Source organism: Equus asinus, chromosome 1 (genome assembly GCF_041296235.1).
Source record: "Equus asinus isolate D_3611 breed Donkey chromosome 1, EquAss-T2T_v2, whole genome shotgun sequence".
Classification (NCBI taxonomy): Eukaryota; Metazoa; Chordata; class Mammalia; order Perissodactyla; family Equidae; genus Equus; species Equus asinus.
In genome coordinates this window covers 148,511,239-148,535,803 of record NC_091790.1, presented here as the reverse complement: position 1 = coordinate 148,535,803, position 24,565 = coordinate 148,511,239, and the positions used below count along the sequence as shown (strand labels likewise).

At 35.8% G+C, this 24,565-nt stretch overlaps 1 protein-coding gene across 10 annotated transcripts in view; it reads left to right on the top strand.

Annotated features, from left to right (window-relative positions):
• Positions 1-24,565, top strand: part of CRPPA (CDP-L-ribitol pyrophosphorylase A) — a 282,457-nt gene that overhangs the window by 74,549 nt on the left and 183,343 nt on the right. For all 10 annotated transcript variants that reach the window (XR_011503279.1, XR_011503278.1, XM_070509410.1 and 7 more), the window contains 2 exons: positions 2,832-2,936; positions 10,663-10,708. Coding sequence is in view for 8 of the 10 variants with exons in the window: in XM_070509410.1 (XP_070365511.1) it covers positions 2,832-2,936; positions 10,663-10,708 (151 nt within the window). In the remaining 2 variants the exon portion in view is untranslated. The remainder of the gene's footprint in view (positions 1-2,831; positions 2,937-10,662; positions 10,709-24,565) is intronic.

Sequence of the window (24,565 nt, the reverse complement as noted above, 5' to 3'; positions counted from 1 at the left end):
AGATCAGAAACTCAGATTTACATAAAGAAAAGAAAAGCATTGGAAAATAAATAAGTGAAGGTAAAAGAAAAACCTATATTTTTCCTCTTAATTTACCTAACAGAATTGAATGACATCAATGACACAAGGGAAAGGAGGGAAGAATTAGGAATATTTTGTTATCATAAGGTACTTGCACTGCCTATGAAGTGGTATAGTGTTATTTGAAAGTGGACTTGGATAAGTGGTGACTGTATATTGCAAACTCTAGGGCAACCACTAAAAAAGTAAAAAAAAATGTATTGCTGACATACTAAGAAAGGAGGAAAAAGGAATTGTATGAAATGCTCAATTCAAATGACAAAAGGCAGAAAAAGAACAGAAACAAAAAATAAGGGCCACAAACAGAAAACAGTAACAAATATGGTAGATGTTAATCCAACTATATCAATGATCACTTTAAACATCAGTGGTCTAAATACACCAATTTAAAGGTAGAGATTGTCAGATGGGGTTAAAAAAGAAGACCCAACTCTGTTATCTACAAGGTATCCACTTTAAATAGAAAGACATAGATTAAAAATAAAGGGATGGAGAAAGATATACAAGGCTAATACTAATGAAAAGATGGGTGGGAGTAGTTATATTAATTTTAGACGGAGCAGACTTCAGAGAAAGTAATCAGGGATAAAGGGGGATATTACGTAAAGGAGTTATTTCTCCAAGAAGACATAATAATCCTTTATTATATATATTATTTATATATTAATTTATATGCATAACAACAGAGCTTTAAAGTACATGAGGCAAAAATGATAGAACTGCCGGGAGAAGTGGGTGAATCCACTACTAAGTTGGAGGCATCAACACCCTTCTATTAGAAATGGGCAGATCCAGTAGGCAGAAGAATCAGTAAGGACATAATTGAACTCAATGCCACCATCAATCAATCAACTACTGTATACAACAGTACCAAAGAACGTGTTCTTTGCAAGTTCACATGGAACATTCATCAAGATAGGTCAGGTTCTGGGCCATAAAACACAGCTTAACAAATTTAAAACAACATATAATGTTTTTATACATTATACATCTGCTCTCAGACCACAGTGGAATTAAACTGGAAATCAATAATAGGAAGATTAAAAAAATCCCCAAATACTTGGAGATTAAATGGTACATTTCTAAATAACACATCAGTCAAAGAATAAATCTCAAGAGAAATTAATAATATGTTGAACTAAACACAAACAAAAACACAACTTATCAAAATTTTTGGGTACAGCAAAAGCAATACTTAAAGGGAAATATATATCTTCTAATGTATATATTAGAAAAGAAAAAAGATCTAATCAGTAATCTAACATTCATATTAGGAAATTAGGAAAAGACAAATTAATTCCAAAGTAAGTAGAAGAAAAGTAATATTAGTGCAGAAATCAATGAAATGGAAAGCAGAAAATCAGTAGACAAAATCAGCAAAACTGAAAGCTAGTTCTCTGAAAAGATTAATAAAATCAATAAGCTACACTGAGAAGAAAAGAGAAAACACAAATTACTAATATCAGAAACAAAATGGGACATCTTTATAGAACCAATGCTTAATAAAGGAATAATATGAAGAATTCTCTGTCCTCAAATTTGATAACCTAGATGAAATGGACCAATTCCTTGAAAGACTCCATCTATCAAAACTCACACAGGAAGAGACAATCAGAATAGACCTAAATTTATTAAAGAAATTGAATCAATAGTTAATATTTTTCCAAAATAGAAAATGCCATGCCCAGATGGGTTCACCTTAATTTCACAAACCGTTGATAAAGGGTGGTAAATGGCATATTCATATTCATTGCTTTCCTGAAGTATTTTTTATATGGATATGCTCTTTCTAAAATGAGAATCTTCCAGATGTCTGACACCTCTGTAACTTCCTATGGCACCTTTTGCCTTAAAGACATATCTCTCTCCTCCAATTTTATTCAGTATTTAAAAAGGAGATCAGAGACCTTTTCCTCTGATAGGCCTTCCCTGATGCACTCACACAGTATTAAATATTTTATCCCTCGACTACTTCTGGATATGCTTCTAGTGCTTCATCCATCACATTCTGTTGCAAAATATTTGCTATAGATCAGCCTCCCCTTCTAGGCCTGAGTTACTGGAGGAAATAATACGTGACTATTTAAATTTATATGCAGGTACTTAATACAAAGCTTAGACATGATAAGTCCTCAGTATTATTCAGCTAAATTATATTACATTCATTATTGTGGTGGTTCTGCTTAAAATGCTTGTATTTTACTAGATCTAGGGGAGGCCTTTACATTTTTTTCTCACAATGAAAGAATGAACTGTTTTTATGTTCAGAATCTAAATATCCTTTTAAAAAAGGATATATTGATATTTTAAATATTAAAATGAAGAAGAGAGCTGTGATCTGCAAATATCTTGATGCAAATATAAGATGGGGGATTTGGGTTTTTATGGATACATATATTTCTTAAATTCAAGTTCTGATACGGTGAGCCTCACCCATGCCTTCAGGCATTTTAGAAACACGTTTAGAAATGTGGTTTGTGAGCAAAGGAAATAAAGTATTATATTTAATCTGACACCTGAAACTATTGAGGAAGTTCAAAACTCTTATGACCGCAACATTTCTATTTTCTGTTTGTTTTGTTTGGCTTTTAGGGCATAGGGAAAATTGTTCTATGACTTGATTAATCAGTAGCTGATTAAAGAGTTTATGAGTTCTCTGGCCCCTTTTCTGTATGCAATTGATTATGAAATAAAAGGTTTAATTTTAATTAAAATTCTATTTTAGTTTAACTTTTTTTTTTTTTACCTAGTGTAGTGACTATGACTTGGAATTTGGAACTGAGTGTTTGCAATTGGCTCTAAAATACTGTCACACGAAAGCCAAACTTGTGGAAGGATCGCCTGATCTGTGGAAGGTAAGGAAGTTGGCACTTTGCTCTGGGTCTCATCTGTGCTTATCTGTCGTGTTTTTTTTTTTGGGGGGGGGAAGATTAGCCTTGAGCTAACTACTGCCAATCCTCCTCTTTTTGCTGAGGAAGACTGGCCCTGAGCTAACATCTGTGCCCATCTTCCTCTACTTTTTATATGTGGGATGCCTGCCACAGCATGGCTTTTTGCCAGGCAGTGCCGTGTCTGCACCTGGGATCCAAACTGGTGAACCCTAGGCTGCCGAGAAGCGGAACGTATACACTGAACTGCTGCGCCACTGGGCTGGCCCCTTATCTGTCATTTGTAAAGACACACTCTGCAAGTACAAGCACTTCCCAGGAGCTTTAGAAAATGGGGAAGTAGTATAAAAATACTTGGTTTCATACTGAAACAATGAATATTTCTAAGGAAAATGTGTGTGTGTGTGTGTGCGCGCATACATTAAAGGAATTAACAATCTCACTGGGTCTTCTGAGCCATCAAAGTATAGCATCCTTTCTATTGCTTGGTTTCAAGAAAATTCGCTTTGTGATAATTTATTCAAACAAATTCCATTTTAGCCAGTAAGATTGTTTTATTCACCTTATTTCCCCCTTGTTATCTGTATATATCCTTTTACTTGGTTGCCTTATCCTCAATGGGATTGAGGATAAAACTCTGCTTCCCACAATAGCAACATTTCCTTCAAGCCCTTGGGATGGTGGCTCCAACTTGACTGGGTTGCCACAGTTCCGACTCAGTGCAGTGGAAGTCTGGACCCACTTGCTGCCCCCCATGAGGGATTGGACTCTTTCCTATGGCAGCTCTTCTAATGGCAAACTTCTCCCTTTTGGAGGAAATGTAGTAGTTGTAGCACTATCATACTACAGCTTCCTGTTGAGGCAGGGGTGTTTTACAGGGTGACCTCCCTCTGTTTTGTTAGGTAGATATGTGTTGAATTAAACAGTATATTCTTTTTTTTTTTTTAAAGATTGGCACCTGGGCTAACAACTGTTGCCAATCTTCCTTTTTTTTTTTTAAGGATTGGCACCTGGGCTATCAACTGTTGCCAATTTTTTTTTTTTCCTGCTTTATCTCCCCAACCCCCCCCCAGTACACAGTTGTATATCTTAGTTGCAGGTCCTTCTAGTTGTGGGATGTGGGAGGCCTCCTCAACGTGGCCTGACGAGCGGTGCTATGTCCGCGCCCAGGATCCGAACCCTGGGCCGCAGCAGTGGAGTGCGTAAACTTAACCACTCGGCCACGGAGCTGGCCCGAGAACAGTATATTCTGAAATAGAATTGTAGAGCCACTTCATAATTTTGAAATCAGTATTGCTGATTTTGAAATTTTGGATGAAATCTATAAAGCACCCACCTAAATCTGATTAGTAAAGATTCATCTTAACTCTAAGATTATTTGGATCCAAAAGCATATTTCCTCATTGACTTTAACACAAAACAGAAAGCCCTATGAGTTGGTTAGGTATTTTACATAGTAACATGATGGGCCTTGCTGCATGCTAGGATCAGCTCACACATATTTAAAGTGAGTTCTAAGATTCCAAAACATTGATATGCCTGGATTATTGCCTGGTGGAGAAAATTTATGCAGTATTATTGCTCTTTTAAGGATATCCAAATGTCATCAACCCAGCAGGCAAACATTTTATTCATTCTGTTTATCCTTTTCTATATGTGGCTCAGGTGGTGATATGCATATTAATTGTGAGGATTTTGGTAATGACCAGTTAGGTATTTTGTTAAAGATTCTGATCCACATGTCTGTAGAGCCCCCTTTGTCTATCTGTTAGATGTAATTTGCAGGCTATGTAAAAAAAGGGGAAACTCTGAGACCATTTATTGCTGCTAACATGTCAACACTCTCTGGACTCCTTGTTGACATCTTAGGGTGTGTGATTATCTACCTCTTGTGGGTATTCTGAGCCGCCTTCAAACTTGTAAAGCACGCTGAGGTCTTCAGGTGAAAGGAAAGCAGCACTCCACTCCATCTTCACAAATTTATTTCAATATTTTTTTGGTGAAATCTCATATTTCACTGCTTCCTCCAGCAACACAGTGTCAGTCCTCCCACCTTGGTACTCTGCCTCCCTTTTTTGTGCAATGAATGTCAGTACACTGAGGCAGTGATTGGCCTTTCCAAGTGCTTCTTTTTGTTCCTCTGCTGAGTCATCTCATATAGGCTGTTGTGGGTTGAATTGTGTCCCCCCAAAAAAGAGATATGTTCAGGTCCTAACCCCTGGCACCTATGAATGTGACCTTTTTTGAAAAGAGAGTCTTTGCAGATCTAATCAAGATCATCTAATTAAGGTGAAGTCATCCTGGCATAGAGTAGACCCTAAATCCAACATAGAAGAATAGGAGATGAGATACAGACACAGATAAAGGGAGAATGCCAATCAGGATGCAGGCAGAGTATGGAGTGACGTATCTGCAAGCAAAGGAAGCCCAAGGATGACTACAACCACATAAAACTAGGAAGAGGCTGAGAAAAAGTTTTCCCTGAAGCCTTCAGAGGGGCTCATGGTCCTGCACATACCTGGATTTCAGACTTCTAGCCTCCAGGACTGTGAGAGAGAAATTTCTGTTGTTTTAAGCCGCCAGTTCGTGGCACTTTGTTGTAGCAGCCCTAGGAAAGTAATACACATGCCAAAGGTGACACCCTCTTAGGCCCAGAGGGATCATCTTGATAGTATCACTTTCCAAACTGGGAGGGAGGCCGGAAGGCCCACTCCTATGAATGATGTTTGAATAATGATGTTCCTCAATGGGATCTCGGATGCTAAGAGGGCATGTAGTGCAATGGACTGGGCAAGAAGTCTCAAATGGCAGTGATGAGGTCTTAATTAGGTACCACATTTCTTCTGTTAATTGAGGTGAAATTATTTTGAGTGCAAGTATTGTAGTTGTTTCAGGCTCCCTATTTCCTCCTCCTGCCTTCTGTCTCTTGTCATCCTCCACCTTTTTCTTTTTTGATCTTCTTTACATTTTCCTAGATGTTGATTTAGCCTCTTTTGATGACATTGTATGAGTTGTCTTTAGTGTAGCTTCTAATATAATTAACTTTGTGGTCTTATCATTTATTTCACTTGCTGTTTAAATCAAAGCAATGGAATCTGCACTTTGAAATTAGTCTTCGAATTCTATGCCAATTCCAAATATGCTACCATTTTTAAAAATTTGAATATTGAAAAATAATTTAGCATAATTATGCTAAAACTGATACTAAACTCAGGTGGAAGGACCAAGTAGCTGGAACATGATTGAGAGATATGATGCAATGAAAAATGCATTTCAAGAGGCATTTCAGGGGCCGGCTCCGTGGCCGAGTGGTTAAGTTTGCGTGCTCCACTGCGGCGGCCCAGGGTTCGGATCCTGGGCGCGGACATGGTACTGCTCGTCAGGCCACGTTGAGGAAGCGTCCCACATCCCACAACTAGAAGGACCTGTAACTAAGATGTGCAACTGTGTACAGGGGCACTTTGGGGAGAAAAAGCAGAAAAACAAAAAGAAAAGATTGGTAACAGTTGATAGCCCAGGTGCCAATCCTTAAGAAAAAAAAAAGAGGAAGATTGGCAACAGTTGTTAGCCCAGGTGCCAATCTAAAAAAAAAAAAAGAGGCATTTCACTACCATACTGTAAGACAGGAGAGAATTCTGAGCCAGGATGCCTTCCCCTACCCCTCAGTAGTCAGAGAGTTCACCACCGTAGTGGTGTGAGGAATGCCTAGAAATTTCTCATTATTGCATGTAGGACTATTATTTCAATTGCCACCAGAAATCCCAGGAGGGTTATTATTTTTTTTTTACCTACTTTTTTCTTTTTTGTAGAAGTAAATGCAAAAAGTAAACATCCAGAGTTGATGCCAGCTTTCCTACAGTAGCTCCTCTGTGTCCTGGAAAAAGCATCAATTCTTTTCAAATCACCATGCAGGATAGAGGACATCTCCAGGAATGACTAACTCCCCCCCACCCCCCACTCCCGCCCCGAGTCTCCTCTAGAGTGACCAACCACAAAGAGGACAGGACTGACTCTGGTAATGGGGATTGACTCTCATGCCTTCTCTGAGGAGTTGTGCTTTGCCAGACCTTAATGAACACACTCTTATTTTGGTGGAATTTCATGTAGTCTACATAAGAACTTCCATTCCTTTAATTTATGTTGTACTGTAGTTTTGTGCCAATATACTGAAACTCTTGGTCACTTACTGCACTATGCAGACCTAATTGAATAGACTTCGTTTCTAAATGTTAAAACCATTCTTAAAGCATAAAAAAATTTATAACCATAAATTTTAAAACTATAAAGTTATAACCATAAGCCAAAATTTATAATTCTTATTGAAGAAATCCAACAACTGTGTTCCATTGTCTGAAAGAGCTTCTTTAGAAGGAGTTTCTGAAGTGTTTGAGTCATCACAATATTATTGGAATGACTGACTTTTGAGGATTTCTTTTGATGGGAACTACATTTTTGAAGATCCAAGTGTTCTAGCATCTTTGTTAAAAACAAAAGACACAAAATCTTCTCACTTTTTGCTTTTTAACCTCAAAAATACAATGTGGTTACATTGTTTCTTTTTAGAGGTTTTCATCTAGTTATCCAGTCTGGAGGAAAGAATATTTTCTGGGTAGACATAATGGATGAAATGGAAATAAATATAATAAATGTCCCCCAAATATAAATTTTTATTTAATAAACATTCTATATCTTTAAAATTTAAGATCTTCTGACTTTCTTCTCATTATTGGAGTTACATATTCATTTTCCTATGAGGTAAAAGATGAGAGAACATTAAGTGTAGTCTAACTTATGTAAGATGGTGACAACTAGGCTTTTCTCTGAAAAGTCCGTCTAATTTACTATATTAAGTGTCACCACAGATAGAGCAACACAAAATAGGGGTCATAGTGTCCCTTGGAAGTCACCTTGAGGTAGCTGAGAGAGCTCTAGTCTAGAAGTGAGAAGATGACTACCTCTGTGGCTCTCAACTTCAGGTTGCTCTTCTATTGAATATACATTTACGTATACATATATATATATATATTTTTTTTGATACACATTTTTCTCAGATGAAATGTTTTATAGAAGCACAGTCAAACAAAACAGACAAAAACTGAGCTTAACCAGGTGAGCAGCAGATGTGGGGCCCAGAGCCTCAGCTGCATGGTGCGCCTCCATCGGTCTTCAGGTGGCCCGTGAGCCTCTAATGAACACAGTGTGAAATTTCTTCCATCACTACAGGGTTGATTTTTTTTTTAGGTAACTATTTTCCATGATAAGGTATTGTGCAAGGTCAAAGGAAAACTACAAATCATGCTGACAGAAGAAAATCAAAACTGCTTATTAAATTTTTTAAAATTAAAAATAAGGAAAGGCCAACTCATATTACTGTAAAAGTTTGATGGAAAAAAATAACTCATTATCTCAGAATTACAACATTTTCAAGTACTATTCCCTTTGAAGTATGTTAGCTGTTTTATTTAAAATAAGATAAGGCTATTTTTAAACACAGTACTTTACAAGTTTGTCACAAATATTTTGTAGTTTATCTTCACTAAATCAGTGTTGAGAAGTGTAGTTGAGGTATTCACTAAGGCTGTATGTAGAAGATATTAATAAAAATCAAAAAAGCTTTAATATGTGTATAGTGGGTATCCCCAGCCTACAAGAAAAAGTATGCAAAAGAAATTCTTGTTTATACAATTATTTAGTATGAGTGGAGAAAGGACCTGTAGGTAATAAAAACATATATTTTATTTATAAGACTGACTCCATTGCAAAAATGTTAGCCTTGCAAGTGTGCTAGATAAAGCATTTTAGTATTTGAGACCAATTTTTCTTTAACTTGAAAAACCCATCAAGATCTATTTGAAAAAAAGGAAGATATTTACACAATTATTCCATTTTAATTTAGAATGCAGTTTTACCCCTCAAAGCAGGAAGGAATAAAAAATGCATTATGGTAATGAGGCATCTTCCCATTAATTTCTCCCCCGAGTTTACCCCACACAGCAGACAATTATTATTGAAAACAAGGAGTCTCATTTAAATTGCAAATATTGAGGCCTGATTTCAGATATCTAGTTAACTTTGTATTTTCAAGAAAATAAAAGAAAAACTTATTCAATTCTTATAAGAAAAATTTCTTCACCAAAATGTAGTCTCCACAGGGTGAGTTCTTTTGTTTTTGTTTTTGTTTTTTTGAGGAAGATTAGCCCTGAGCTAACATCCACTGCCAGTTCTCCTCTTTTTGCTGAGGAAGATTGGCCCTGAGCTAATATCCATACCCATCTTCCTCTATTTTATATGTGGGATGTCTCCACGGCATGGCTTGATAAGTGGTGCGTGGGTCCATGCCTGGGATCTAGACCAGAGAACCCCGGGCTGCTGAAGCAGAGCGCATGAACTTAACTGCTGTGCCACTGGGCTGGCCCCTCCACAGGTTGAGTTTTGCTCACTCTTTTCATTGCTCTATTCCCAGCACTTAGAACAGGACCTAGAACATAGTGGTTATTTGATACATATTTGTTGAATGAATGAATGAGATCAATGCATTCTTTAATTTGGTAAAATTCGTAGCATGAACCTGTTTTCTATTTTTTTTTCCAGATAATAGAATTGTGTTGAGGATCAGTAACTGTAGTCCTAATTTTGGTTGGCATGTGCTTGTTTTAGAGATAATGCAGCCATGTCACATTTGATTTTCAAACAGATTGCTTGAATGCTTGAGTGACTTCCCAGCTGTCTTACAAATTAGCTGCTACTTTGATTCTGGATTGTAGGGTATAGTTTTGGACCAGGATTTACCTGCCAGAGAAAGGCATAGCAGGGGAATCTGTTTTGGGTAGAAATGCCTGAACCACTTGAGCTGAACCAAGTTTCTCTGCAAGTTTAGTTATGAGATAAGCTGGAGGAAAAAAGCCCAAATTATAGGTGCAGAAAAGTATTAATTTCGAGAGTATTTCTCAAAGTGGACTTTTAGACTATTTCTATAGTAATCATCTGGACACTTGAATGATGAGCTCTTAAGACCCTAGAGAACTTACTTGTATAGTTCATTATTTATTGTATTTTCCCACCGCTCTGAGATATAGGAGAACTAATTCTGCAGTGCAATGCACCTGACACGCTCTGCACCTGAGCTCATTGGCTGTGGTCTGGGAAATATCTGCCATAGGACCATGGGAGGTTATATTACAAGGAACAGGTTATAAACACAAGGAGACCGTATGTTCTTAGGGAAAGATCATGGTTGTTTGTATGTATATGGTGGTACCCTCTAGGCTCTTGGTATCAGAGCCATGTGTTAATAAAAAATTTAAATGGTGGACCTTGTCTGGGTGAATACGGATATATTCATTTCAGAGAGAAGTCCCTCTTAATGTGAATTGACTTTTGAGAATGATCTCATTTCAACTAAAAATGCAATTTGGTGATTTTTGTTATGCATACTTTTGCTTCCTTCCCTACAACGTAAAAGCTTATTATTAGATAGTATTGCTAATACTCTTATTTAAACACCACGTTATCTTTCATATATAACTTCAGTTATATTGATAAGATTTTGGTAACCACTGCCATATAATATCTCTTGTCAGTATTATGTGTTTATGGTTTCCCCAAAATCAAGAATTTCCTTGGGGGCATAACTTTATTGCTTTTGCATTCCTTCCTGCTCTGTTAAGTCTAATGAGGTTTATCTGTCCTTTAGGTGACCTACAAACGAGATCTGTATGCAGCTGAATCGATTATTAAGGGTATGTTTGTCCTTGTGACTGTCAGTTCCTGTGTTTCAACAATGTAAGCCAGTTCAGAATTTCTCATGACATTTTAAATCCCAGAATTCTCACAAGTATAAATGCCTGTAGGCCACAGAGCTCTGTGTGTGTGTTTTTTTAAAGTAATTGCATTTCTTTTGTTTCTCCTGCTTATGAAATATCACTTATCATGATTTATGTCACATTCCTTTCAATTTTTATAAAGGAAATACTTTATTAATTTGAGAAAAGTATGGGGCATTGACACTATTAGAAGTGAAAATATTTCAATAAATTTATAAAGATATTTTATTATTACCCCTAAGGGGACTGGCAACACCTCTTTCTCCGGCCCCCGCAAACACTGTCATGTCAGTACATTAGATAGCATCTTTCATATGAGAAAGAATTCTCCCAAAATAGAGAAACTGGACTGGGCGATTTTTAAATTCCTTTTTGGTTCTGATAATGATTACAATTTTATTACATAATTTTAGCCATTACATGGGTAATACCCCCTTTCTCGTTCTTTTTTCATCTTTATGACTCTAAGATCCCAGCTACACAGAGGTAGCTTTTTTAATAATCAATCAATATTTATTGTTGTGCTTAATACCATGCTAGGAATGTAATGATGCACAAAGGACATTCATTCTGTATTTTTGCAGCCTCATCATTTAAATCGGAGTTTTGTGACCTCGGCACTATTGGCATTTTAGGCTGGGGGATTCTTTGTTGAGGGCACTGTTTTGTGCATTGTAGGTTGCTTTGCAGCATGCCAAGTCTATATTCACTAGACGCCAAAAGCATCTTCCCTCCCTCCCTCCCCGTCCCCTGGTGTGACATCAAAGATGTCTCCTGACAGCACCACTGTTAAATATATATGGTTCTAGGAAAAATCGGGATGCCAATCTTGAAGCAAGTGTGGTGCTTTATAATTTGTTAGTAACTGACTCCTTCAAAAATGGATTAAGGATAGACCTATGTACTCAGATTTTGATTGAGAGGTAAATTTCTGAGTTCAAACTTTGAAGTGGAAAAAAAATACTGGATCTGAATTCTGAATGTATCAGTTTATTTAAAAATTTTGGGAAAACCTGTTTAACAATCAATTGGCTTCACATTCAGAAAACTGAAATCTTTTCTCTGATCATGACATTCTACATTTGTAGCTTACCCTCAAGTTTTTTGTCCTTCAAGTATATTGTGTTTCAAACCATTAATATACTGTAATTTGTGCATTTGTGTATCTGTGTATGTAAACAGATCATCTATAGCTATAAATCAAAATGTTGACATATATTTACACATGAGGCAGGCAATGTGTAAACATTACTCTGGAGAAATTGGGTAAACCATGATGTGGTTGGTTATGTTCTCAACACAAGGAAATATAAAACTCAGTTTGGTTTCTTCACAAAGTTATATATTTCTATTACCTAGGTCAAATGGAAATGACCTATTTTGTAAGTTGGTAAGTAATTCAGCTGAGGATTCTACACATTTCAATACTTTTCCTATATATTCTCAGAGCAGCCTTCTTATGTAAAAGCCTACATTTTCAGTATAATTGCAGGGGCTATAGTTTTGGAAACTTTGCAGAGAGAAATTGTTTTTCTTGTTTAGGTAACATGTTCTAGTATGCTGCTGTTATTTTTAAAATATTTAAAAAATATTCTACTTTTATTCTCAGGAAAAGTAATCTGTCTGACTGGATGTAAATAGCTGATTTAGGTGAATAAGCTTCAAGCGTTTGCTGATGCTCTAGGGTTTGCGTTTCTAGTAACTTCCCAGGGGATTCTGATGTTGCTTGTATACTTTGAGGACCACTGCCTTGGGGCCTTCCTGCTTTCAGCGTGGGCCTCTAGACCAGCAGCTTCGTGATTGCTTGAGAACTTGAGTGCAGAATGTCTGGTCCCACCACATTAAATCAGAATCTGAATTTTAACAAAAACTCTGATTAGTTTGTACATTAAATTCCAGAAGTATTCCTTTAGGTGGCTCTTCACAGTCTTTTATAGTTCATTTCTTTCTAAATAATATCTTTATTGCATTAGGAGCTTGAGGTCTTATTATGCTTTATCAGCTCCAGATGCTGTATGCTCATGTGAGATTACTGCCTGCCCTCATGATTTGCACTAAGATCTCTGAGGCCTGATGGTAGAAATTCCTCTGGGCATAGGAAAAAGAAAACTCCTCGATTTTTTAAAAGAAAATTCCCAAATATAATATGGTACATGGCAGACTAACTATCTGAGCTATATATTCACCTGTTTGCCTTTTCCTAGCAAATGCTCAGAGTATTTTTCTAGGTACTTCTACTACACAGCGTTTGTTGGGTACTTACTTGGTGCTAGACATTGTTTAAAGCATTTATCTCTTGCTTCTCCAGGAATTCAATGATGTAAGTAGTGTTATTGTTTCCATATTATAGGATATTCAAGAGTTCTAAGCAAATACTAATTTAAATAAGATAAAAAATATATTCTTTTTTTCTTTTAAGATTGGCACCTGAGCTAACAACTGTTGCCAATCTTTTTTTTTTCTGCTTTTTCTCCCCAAATCTCCCCAGTACATAGTTGTATATTTTAGTTGTGGGTCCTTCTAGTTGTGGCATGTGGGACCCTGCCTCAGCATGGCCTGATGAGTGGTGCCATGTCTGTGCCCAGGATCCGAACTGTTGAAACCCTGGGCCGCTGAAGTGGAGCGTGCCAACTTAATCACTTGGCCATGGGGCCGGCCCCCAGAAAATATATTCTTAACTACAAGTTCCTACCTTAGGCAGTTTACCTTTTATACAGTTATTCTACCTTTTTTTTCTGAAACAGAAATTGTTCAGATTCCCCTCTTTGAAATCCTTGGCCTACGTGTGTTTTGGAATTTGAAATACTTTGTATTTTCAGAAGCTACTGCAATACATTGTATATTATATCTCATTACCAGTGGGATTTGGGACCTCTGAATGAAATGTATAATGCATGAATGTTTATGCTCAATGCAAGAAAAATGACTATATAGAGCTTCTATCCAGTTCAAGTTTAGGATTGGTTTTGCCACCAAATCTACATATAAAAACAATTAAAATTTTTTTTTAATGTTAAGAGCTTTTTGGATTTCAGCATTGCCCATAACTCAATGCAAACCTCTTTTAGACTGTGATTCAATGAAGGCGTGAAGAATGTTTCTTCTTTTTTCCTTTGTATCTTCTAATATTGAGTTGAATTGAGTGATATGTTGAAGGGTGCAGCTACATTTTTTTCCCTTAGAATCTAAGGCCTTAAATTATGGGAATAGGTGCCCTTCCCTCCCACCTTACCACTCTACCTGCTTCCAGCAGATGCATATTGGAATCCAGTGTTTCTATCCCTATATCATTTATATGTTTTTTCTTTTTTTAGAGAGATGATATAATATTGGAATGTATGCATTTTTGTCAAGGTTTAAAGCCAGGACTTGGAGCACATGGCACACTCATGCCAGGTGCTTTATGTATGTCATCTCATTTATTCTTTACAATAATGCTGTAACAGGTGATACATTTTGCAGGTGGGAAAACTGAGACTGCAAGAGATTAGGTACTTTTGTCTGGATCAGACAACTAGTAAGAGCAAGATCCACAATTTAAACCCAGGTCTCCCCGCTCCTTAAGTCTGACTGTACTCTGGAACATGGCCACTTTGCACCTCTCAGTCGTGCAGTTACTCATGCTGACCACTGAAGTGGATACTAGATTCAATACCTCCCTTTGCTGTATACAGCAAATGATTTATAAAATTCAGCCTGCCTAACTCTGATTCTGTTGGATTAAAACTGTATCTTCAGCGGGCCTTATTAAGAGTGCTCACGTAATCGTGACTGAAGATATCTCCCAGTGCTGTGCTAAGCACACATTAGTCTTCTAGAGGATGTAGGAAAATATCTGATATTGAAATGGCAGATTTCTAGACATGACTAGAAAAAGAGGAAAAGTTAAAATTCAAAATTAGAATAATAGTTTTAAAATTATTGGTTGGGTACTATTTAGGTTTTTTGTTGTTGTTAATTCTGGCAGTTTAATCTACGTTGTCTAGCCATAACATTTTTTCCTCTTTTAGGATGGAAGTTTTTTCCATGTTGTGATATGAGCGCTTAGTATTCTGTAAGTTGTCTTTTCTGAGCTTCTTTTTCACTTGAATACCAATTATTGATGGTCAACAAATTATATTTTAATGAAACTATTTTTTTGTTTACTGGTTTTTTTCAGACTATAAAACATTTCTAGGATAAATGTCATGTCTTACAAAAGCATTTTGTACTCAAATTTACTTGTCACTGGGACAGTGTGTATATTTTGGTCCACATTAATTTACATCCAAGTCCGTATCTTTAGTTGAGTATGGGAATTTCCATGTGACTAACTTCAGGCATGCTTTTGACTAAAAACCCCAAGGTGTGGTTTATAGCAAGACTAAAAGTATTTTCTTTTATGTTGTTAGATGATTTTGATTTTTAAGCTTTATTTACTTTAGTGTCAGTACATTTACATGGATTTCCATTTATAGTGAACTCTTCTATAATAGGAAACATGTATATAAAGTAGGACACTCATATTTGTCTTTCACACAGTTGTCTGCATTGAACAATGTAGTTAATCACAAATTTACTGTTATGTGAAACACAACTTTCTCAATATTCCTTTTTCTGAAGTAGAGAGTTGGATTTGGTTATTGTTCTTGCATGTTTAACCCTTTTAGGCTTCTAGTGTGAGAGAAATTTAAAACACACACTTTTCTAGGGAGTAGTGTGATTAATTGGCTCAACAAGACTCTGGGCTGGCTGATAAGTTTGTAAACAGCTGCTTAACAAAGAGGTATTGTCCTTTTTTGTCACACAGGCTGGTTGAGCCCACCCAAGCCTGTTCTGCGTGCTCAGACCTACCCAAACTATTAAAGTGGTAACAGATGCCAGTGGGAGCATACTTTATCTAGATTTACATATGCCATACCAACAGTCAGCCCACACTTGATTTAATAGGCTGACCATATCCTGGCAAAAAGATCAATATTCTAAAATTTTCTAAGAATAAAAACCCCTATGGAATTTCTAAATAAAAGGTTGGATTTGTTTTCTGTAATTATCCTTCATCAAACCTTTTAATGTATTTAATTTTGTGGCTAAAGAGTGTTTTAAAAATAATTTTATTCTCTCTTGGTTATGATTGTACAAACCCAAGTAAGCTAGTGCTATAAAAATGCCTCATAGTGCCTCTTTTCATATGGTGGGTTATATGAAAATGGAAAAATAACATAGTTAAAATTGAAAATCATTTCATTGTAAATGGTTTTAGTTAATATTAGTTACAATTAGTTAATATTAATGTTCGTATAAAAATTTATGTCTTTTCCCGGTCATTATGTAATGTTTTCCATTTGTAAGCATTTACTTTATTGTAAAGGAAATTGACTTTGATTTCTCAGAAATACAACATCTCATATTGGTTCAGAAATTTAGGCTATATTCGGAAAATACATTGTTTTGAACATGAGTGATATAAGTGGATTTCTTTCAATGTTATGTATTTATGAACAGTCAAGCCATAAATTCCCATATGCCTGCTTTTTTATATTTCATATAGTTGTTTTTTTTTTAAATTATACCAGTAGGAAAGCAATTGAATCCTTTTGTGCTTATACATTGAAAGTAGCTGAATATACTTTTAAATTGGCTCTGACTTAAAGGAATAAAATAAAATCACATGTGAATAAAATTGGTGCAGTGTTACTGAGAATTAGGAAGACTCATTGTGTTACAGTTGTGTTTTATGCATATGAACAAACTAATGCCTTAATTCTTTAGTGATCCTTTAACGTTTTCACTTAAAATCATGGCGTTTTAGGTGCAAAATATTTTTAAATCTTTTGAATCGAGTTGAAAAGAGGAGAAACTTTAAATCAGGTTTTTTACATCTGTAATTGGACAATGTTCTGCATCTGTGGTATGTCCTCATCAGGTTTTTCTTGTTAAATACCCGGTGATGGCGCCATTGATGTTATTAACCATGCTTTTTGCACAATGCAAAGTGACAGCTAAGATTTACATAAAAACTGTAATTTTTGATGTGTCTGGCTTTTGACTATGATAGTTCATTTTCCAGATTTTCACATTAATACCATAACTTCTTTTACATAATAGTTTTTGTTTTTTACTCTCTTGAAAATAGTACTGTGACTCTAACGCGAATCTGTGAGAACATTTGCGTCAAGCTTGAATTAGTAAGAACGTTTGAAGACTGCAATATTATGTAATAGCGTTTGGTTTCCTTGGAATCTTATGGTAAAAAACCCCATAAATTGGGAATTTAAATATTTGGGTCAAGATTAGAGAAAGTAAAGTTCACTTTTTTGTTTAATTTTATAATTTCCTTAATTTGTCATTAGTGAAATAGTGAAATTCAAGCATAGGCAAGTGAATCTGTCATGTTCAAAAACTTCTAAGGCCACAATGAGGTATTAAGCAACTGGCTAAACAAGACTTGATAACAGACAAAAGCAGCCAATTATACTTCACTCTGATGTAGGTAGAAAAAAACAACAGAAACTCCAAGCTTGGCATTTATGCTCAAAGCAGTAATACATTTTACAAATATCCTGATGAGTCACTAGCCTTAGAAAACTGCATTTGCTTCAAATTTATTTCTCTCTTAACTAACTCAGAAGGAATATATACTTTGAAAAGTAAAAAAAAAAAAAAAAAAAAAAAAAGTACCACATCATTTACTTGGAAAAAGGTAATATGCTTACTGGTAGAAACATGTGCAGGAGACAAGATGTCACATGTCTGCTCTGTACTTTGAGTTGTGAGTTGGGAAACTTCATCCTGTATTCAGTGACTCATTTAAAAATGTGGTTTAGATCTGATATAAAACATCTTTTTAAAAAATCTGCCTAGGTACCATTGCCCTCCAGTTGAAACTTGTATGTACAGTCAACAGTAGAGCTAACTTCTCAGACCACTTTGACCTCTAACATGGGTGTGTATGGTTTTCTTGCCAGTCTATTTACTGTCCCTGTTGTCCACTTGTCCTGTAGTCATGGCTTGTTGGCTGCTTTTCTTTTATTTACTGCCTGTCTTCACCCTTCCTGTTCCAATAGCTTCCTCTAATCGAGGTGTGTGGAGAAACCTTAGGCATCTTGCTATAGATTAAACTGAGACAGGGACTTTAAGGCTCAACAGTGGTGATTCTGTTTAATACTGCTTTAAAATCTCCTGTGAGGTGTAAAAATGGAATCTAAGGTTAGCTTTTGACTCAAGGAATTCAACAGGAGGATGAAAGATAATTACCTTCACTTTGAATGGAATAGAGTTTGAAATGCCTTTTGGAAATGACTGCTTTTGGATTTGATAGTTGTTTCTTATTTACCTAAAAACACTAAAATTGTGGGTCAAGTGGTCAGGATAGTGGATAGTGAGACCTGATGGCAGAATCTCGTGGCGTTAGGTATTTTTAAGAAAATTGAAGGCCGATTTCTGGATTTTTTTGTCCACTTGCTTGTGGAACTAACCTAGTACTTAGGTTTATTTTTCTCTCCTCCATGGTGTTTAAAAACTTTTGTAAATTAAAAATACTATCTTGAACACTCATGAGTCCCTAGTGATAATTAATTGATGGATGCATATGTCTAGATATTACTTGCTCCTTGTTAATGTATCAGTGGGTCTGTATGGTAAACAGGAAGCTGTGCATATTAGATTTTACATATTACTGTTTTGTGAAGTTAGATGAAAAGACTCCCAAATTGCATCTATTTCCTAATTCTTGAAGGAGTACAGTATATTTTATGTGTACCTAAAGATCCAGTGTTGAAGGAGAAAAAGAGGAACTTTCAAAAGATAAGCATGTTACAAATTAGATTTTGGCCTCATTCATTAACTTTCAGATTTATACATTACACCTCCTATTGCCTATGAAGGACTTTAGTTAGAATAAAAACATTGGAATTAAACATTTATGAAAAAACATTGTATATGAATATGTTTTGGTTAACCATGTATCCTAACCAAAGGTGGCTAAGTATTAGATTGTTAAACCTAAGGATTGAAAGCCCTGAAGAAATTCCATTGTACTTACAACTTGATTGAAACTTGTGAATTTCAAAGGAAGTTGACAGATGAAGCTGTGATACATTCAAATTTTGACTTTCAGGATACCGTACTTGCAGTTCTTTGATGCACTCTCCAGGGGAGAGGGTTGAAATTCTGATTATGTTCCTACCTCTGCCACTCTCCACTCCTTGAGGAGCAGAGAAATAAGGAGAGGCAGAGGAGCATCCTTGGCTTGGAAGAACCTCCCTGTCTTCTCTTACTTCCTCCTCTTGGAGCTAATAGTATGTAGCTGTAGGATTGAAGGGTGCTGCACAAAAGGACAACTGACCAACTGACCTTCTGAGAACCCATCCCCCCCATTTATATCCTTATGTGCTTCAGTGAATGCTTCATTGGTTTTTTATATTGGACAGTGTTGTCTTCTCTAGTACATTGTAGACCAATGAACGAGCTGAGACTTTTAAGTCGCTAAGCATCTGATTTAGGCTATTGGATGTTCTCTTGGAGAGTATTCTTAACTAATACTTGATTAAGTATGCAAATGAGAGACAGTGTGACTTTGATTTTGAAATTTAAAGGTTTAGATAGTCTCTACTATTTTGGTATAAGATGGATAGCATTGTTCTGTCAGATAAGCAGCTGTCAACCACAATGTGCTCATGTTGTATGATTAAGGAGGCATGTAACAGGCACTTCATTTTCACCATGTTTTGTTGACTCTATGGTGCCATTGATTGTAAGAAGCAATATTACTTTTTTTTTTTTTTAAAGATTTTGTTTTTCCTTTTTTCTCCCCAAAGCCCCTTGGTACATAGTTGTATATTTTAGTTGTGGGTCCTTCTAGTTGTGGCATGTGGGATGCCGCCTCAGCATGGCTTCATGAGTAGTTCCATATCCGCACCCAGGATCCGAACCAGTGAAACCCTGGGCCGCTGAAGCGTAACGAAAGAACTTGGCCACGGGCCGGACCTGACAATGTTACTTTTTATACGATTAACGAAGAAAAATGCTGCCTATTAAACTACAATGTAATGTTTTATTTTCACTTGGAAACTTTTTTACATTTATTAAATGAGCTCATATTTATTTAGGTATAGATTTTATTACACTTGTTTATATGTAGAAAGGCATAGGTATAGTTCTTGTTATGGGTGAGTTGGAGCAGGAACATTCCACACTATTTCTCCCACTGAATGAAGCTATAAAACCTAAACAGAATACATGCAACAGCTATTTGAGGATTCTGACTAGAGGAGCAGGAAAGGACTAGTGTTTTTCCTCCTTTTTTTTATTTGACTCTAATGCTTCAATGTTTAAGCAGTCATGTGGCAGTAGTGGCACTGACGGTGGCTACAGTGGGGACCCAGAGGAGCCTAAAATTGAGAAGTGAAAATTCCTCTTTGATTGGAGTTGCTGTGGTTACAAGAGGTGGGGCGAACAGTGTTGTGTTTTTTTCCCTTCTGTTTTCCTGTTACTTAGCTTTTTGGACACAGGTGTAGTCATGGGAAATGTGTGGCAAAGTGGGGTAAATAAAGCCCCAGCATTCTGGTGGGAGTACTGAAAAGGGATACATTCGGGAAATGGAACATAGAGTAGAGATTATGGTGAGGGAGGATATTATCCAAATATGCAGGATATGATCCAAAATCACTTGGCATGCAAAGGACTAGGAAAATCTAAACTCACATCGGAAAGGACAATCAAGAGATATCCGTGTTGAGGTAACACAGATATTGGAATTATCTGGCAAATACTTTAAAACACTGATTATACAAGTGCTACAATAAGTAAGGGGAAATCCTCTTGAAATGAAGGATGGAAAGTCTCAGCAAAGCCATAAAAATTATAAAGAGCCAAATGGAAATTTTAGAAATGAAGAAAATACAATAACCAAAATAAAAAACTAACGAATGAGCTTAGAAACAGAATGGAGATGACAGAGAAAGTGCCAGTGAAGTTAAAGCTAGATCATTGGAAAATTTTCAGTCTGAGCTATAGAATGAAAACAGATTAAGGGAAAAAATGAGTAGTGTTAAGCAGCTGTGGGAAAGTAGCAGGTCATCAGGATCCCAGAAGGAGAGGAGAAAGTGCAGTACAGAAAAAACATATTTGAAGGAATTATGGATAAAAACTTCTCAAATTTGGTGAAGGATATAAGCCTACAGATTCAAGAAGCTTGGGTAAAGCTAACATAAGCCCAACAAAATCCACAACCAGACACTTCATAATCAATCTGCTGAAAACTAAAGACAAAGTGAAAATCTTGAACATAGCCAAAGAGGAATGATGCATTACTTAAAGGGGAATAATAATTTGAAGACTAGATTTCCTATCAGAAACCATGGAGATCAGAAGAAAGTAGAATAAGATTTTTTTAAATGCTGACACCAAATACTGTTAACTCAGTATTCTATTTCCAGTGGAATTATCCTTCAGGAATAAAGGTAAAATAAAGATATTCTCAGACAAAGGAAAACAAAGATAATTCATTGTCAGCAGAAGTACTCTAAAAGAGTATCTAAAGAAAACCCTTCAAACAGAAAGGAAATGATACCAGAAGGAATCTTGGAACATCAGGAATTAAGGAAAAGCAACAGATTGATAAATAGAATAAACTCATATAATCCTCTTTAGTTTTTTAAACTATCAGTTGAAGCAAAGATTATAACATTTTCTGATGATATGTGTGAAACAGCTACAATATTGGAGATAACTACCACATAAAGCAGGGTAGGTTAAAGGGACTTATACAATGGATAGGTTTCTACATTATACTTGCTGTGGTAAAATATTTAATTCTATGTAGATCTAAAAGGTTAAATATGGGGGCCTGCCCCGTGGCATAGTGGTTAAATTCGGCACACTCTGCTTCAGGGGCCTGGGTTCATGGGTTCAGATCTCAGGTACCACCATGCTGTGGCAGCACCCCACATATAAAGTGAAGGAAGATTGGCATAGGTGTTAGCTCGGGGCTGATCTTCCTCATGCCTGAAAAAAAGAGGAAGACTGGTAACAGATGTTAGCTCAGGGCTAATCATCCTCAGCAAAGTAAATAAATAAATCAAAGTTTAAATATGTGTATTGAAATTCCTAGAGCAACCACTTTACAAAAGAGATACAAACAGAAACACAAGAGATAAATTAAAATTGAATGCTAAAAATAAGTTTAAATAAACCAAAAAGAGAGGAGAAACAGAGGAACATAGAGGGAAACAAAACAAAATAAACAATAAAATAATTGATCTAAATCCAAACATAGAAATAATTATATTAAATGTAAATGGTTTCAGTACACCAATTAAAAGATAAGGATTTTCAGAATGGATATTACAACACAACCCCATGATATGCTACCTATAAGAGCTCACTCTTAATATGATGATATAGGTAGATTAGTAGTCATACACTAATCAAACCGGAGTGGGTATGTTAATATCAGACAAAGTAGACTTTAGAACATGGAAAATTATGTATGATAAAGAGGAACATTTCATAATAATCAAAGGGTCAATTTACCAGAAAGACATAATTCTAAATATGTATCTCCCTAACCCCAGAGCTTCAAAAGTTTGCTTAGCATGAACTGACCAAAGTGAAAAAGAGACAAGTCCACAATTATAGTTGGAAGCTGCAACACTTCTTTCTTAGTATTTGATGGAATTAGAAGACAGAAAATCAGCAAAGATGGAGAAGAACTGAATAGCACCATCAACAAACATGACCTAATTGACATTTATAGAACACACTGCCCAGCAACAGAAGAACAAACATTCTTTTCAAGTGCACCTGGAACATTCTTAAAGACAGAATGTAATCTGGTTAGTAAAACAAATATCAACAAATTCAAAGGAATTGGAAGCATACAAGTATGTTCTCTGATGATAATAGAAATAAACTAGAAATAATGAATTGCATAAAACCTTCAAACTCTTGGAAATTAAATAACACTAAATCTATATTGTCAAAGGGCAAATCTCAAGATAGGTTAGAAAATATGTTGAACTGAAATAGTATCAGGTTTTTTAGAGTGCTCCTAAAACAGTACTTAGAGGGAACTTTATAGCATTAATTGCTTATTTTAGAAATGAAGAAGGGTCTTGAATCAATTATCTAAGTTTCTACCTTAAGGAAATAGAAAGTGGGGCAAAATAAACCTGAAGCAAGCATTAGGAAGGAAATAATAAAGATAAAAGCAGAAATCAATGAAATTGAAAACAAAAATATTAGAGAAAATAAAATTAAAATTGGTTCTTTGGAAAGATTAATAAAATTGATATGCCTATCAGAAAACTGAAAGGAAAATAGAAGACACTCACAACTAGAAACATTATACATTGCTGGTGGCAGTGCAAAATGGTACAGCCAAACTGGAAGGCTGTTTGGTGGTTCTTATGAAGATAAACATACATTTACCATATGATCCAGCATCCCATTCCAATGCATTTACTCAGGGGAATGGAGAATTTAGGTTCACATAAAAAACTGCTCATGAATCTTTTATAGCAGCTCTATTCATAATGCTCAAGAGTATAGAACAATCCAAATGCCCTTCAGTGGATTAATTGATAAACTGTGATACATCCATGTGTTGGAAGGCAACTCAGAAATGAGCTGTTGATACACAAAATAGTTTAGACTAATCTCAGAGGAATTGTATGAAGTGATAGAAGCTGACCTCAAAGGGTTATTTTCTGTATGATTCCATTATATGATATCTGATTGTGGTGGTAGTTACCCAAATCTATAATGTGTTAAAATAATGACCACCATATATGCAGAAAGACAGTTTTACTATATGCTGAGGGAGAAAGAGAGAAGGTATATTTTCATAGAACTCTGGTGGGCAGCAATTCTAAGATGCCATCCCTATTTCAGAGGCATTATACACGAGGAAAAATGGAAGTTTTAATCACTGAAATATGGTAATTAAGTATTGAAAGTTTGCCAGTTATTTCATTAAAAGCAAAGAAAGAAGACTTCTTATTCTCCTCAGTATAATGCCATTTTCTCTTACATTCTTTTGTGTATTAACGTTTGGAAGAGAAATAAGTATGCTGGAACTGGCAGAGAATCCTGTTTACTCCATAAACTACTATTTGACCCCGTAAGACTACTATTGGACATGTCTTACGTCAATAAAAACTCCTATATAGGATGTTGAATTGGGACATTATCTACTTTGTTTTTAGGTTCTGTCAGCACATAGAGTGGTTGAGGTCTTAGCTCCAGACCAGAGTGTCTAGTTTGAATCCTGGCTGCTCTGTTTCCTAGCTGTGTTGTAATCCTAGGCCAGACATTCAAATATTTATCTGTAAAGAGGGCAAAATAATTTTACCTGCTTCATAAGCTTTTGATTAGAATTTAACATATGTTTATTGTGATACATAACAATATTTATCTGTCAATCACCTAGTGAGAAATCATCCAACGATTTTAAGTTGCTCTGTGCCTCAATTGCTTTTTACTTAAAGGAGGATAACAACATCATCCTAACTACTTATTAATAACATTTCATTGATCAATTAGAATTTAAAGGATTGACTCTAAGGTAGTTTGAACTTGTAAAGCTTAGAAGCTTGTAAATAAAAATATCATTGCTCTTATTATTTCACATTGTTAGTAGTTTAATTTTAAAAAGTTCCCCCATTGTTTGTGTATTACAGATCTTTATGCATCCTTCTGTGATACACCCAAGACCTTATTTTGTCCATTGATCATATATAAAGATACTTTCCCATTGAACAGAAGCCTGGATGGAAGGACTAGTGTACTTTC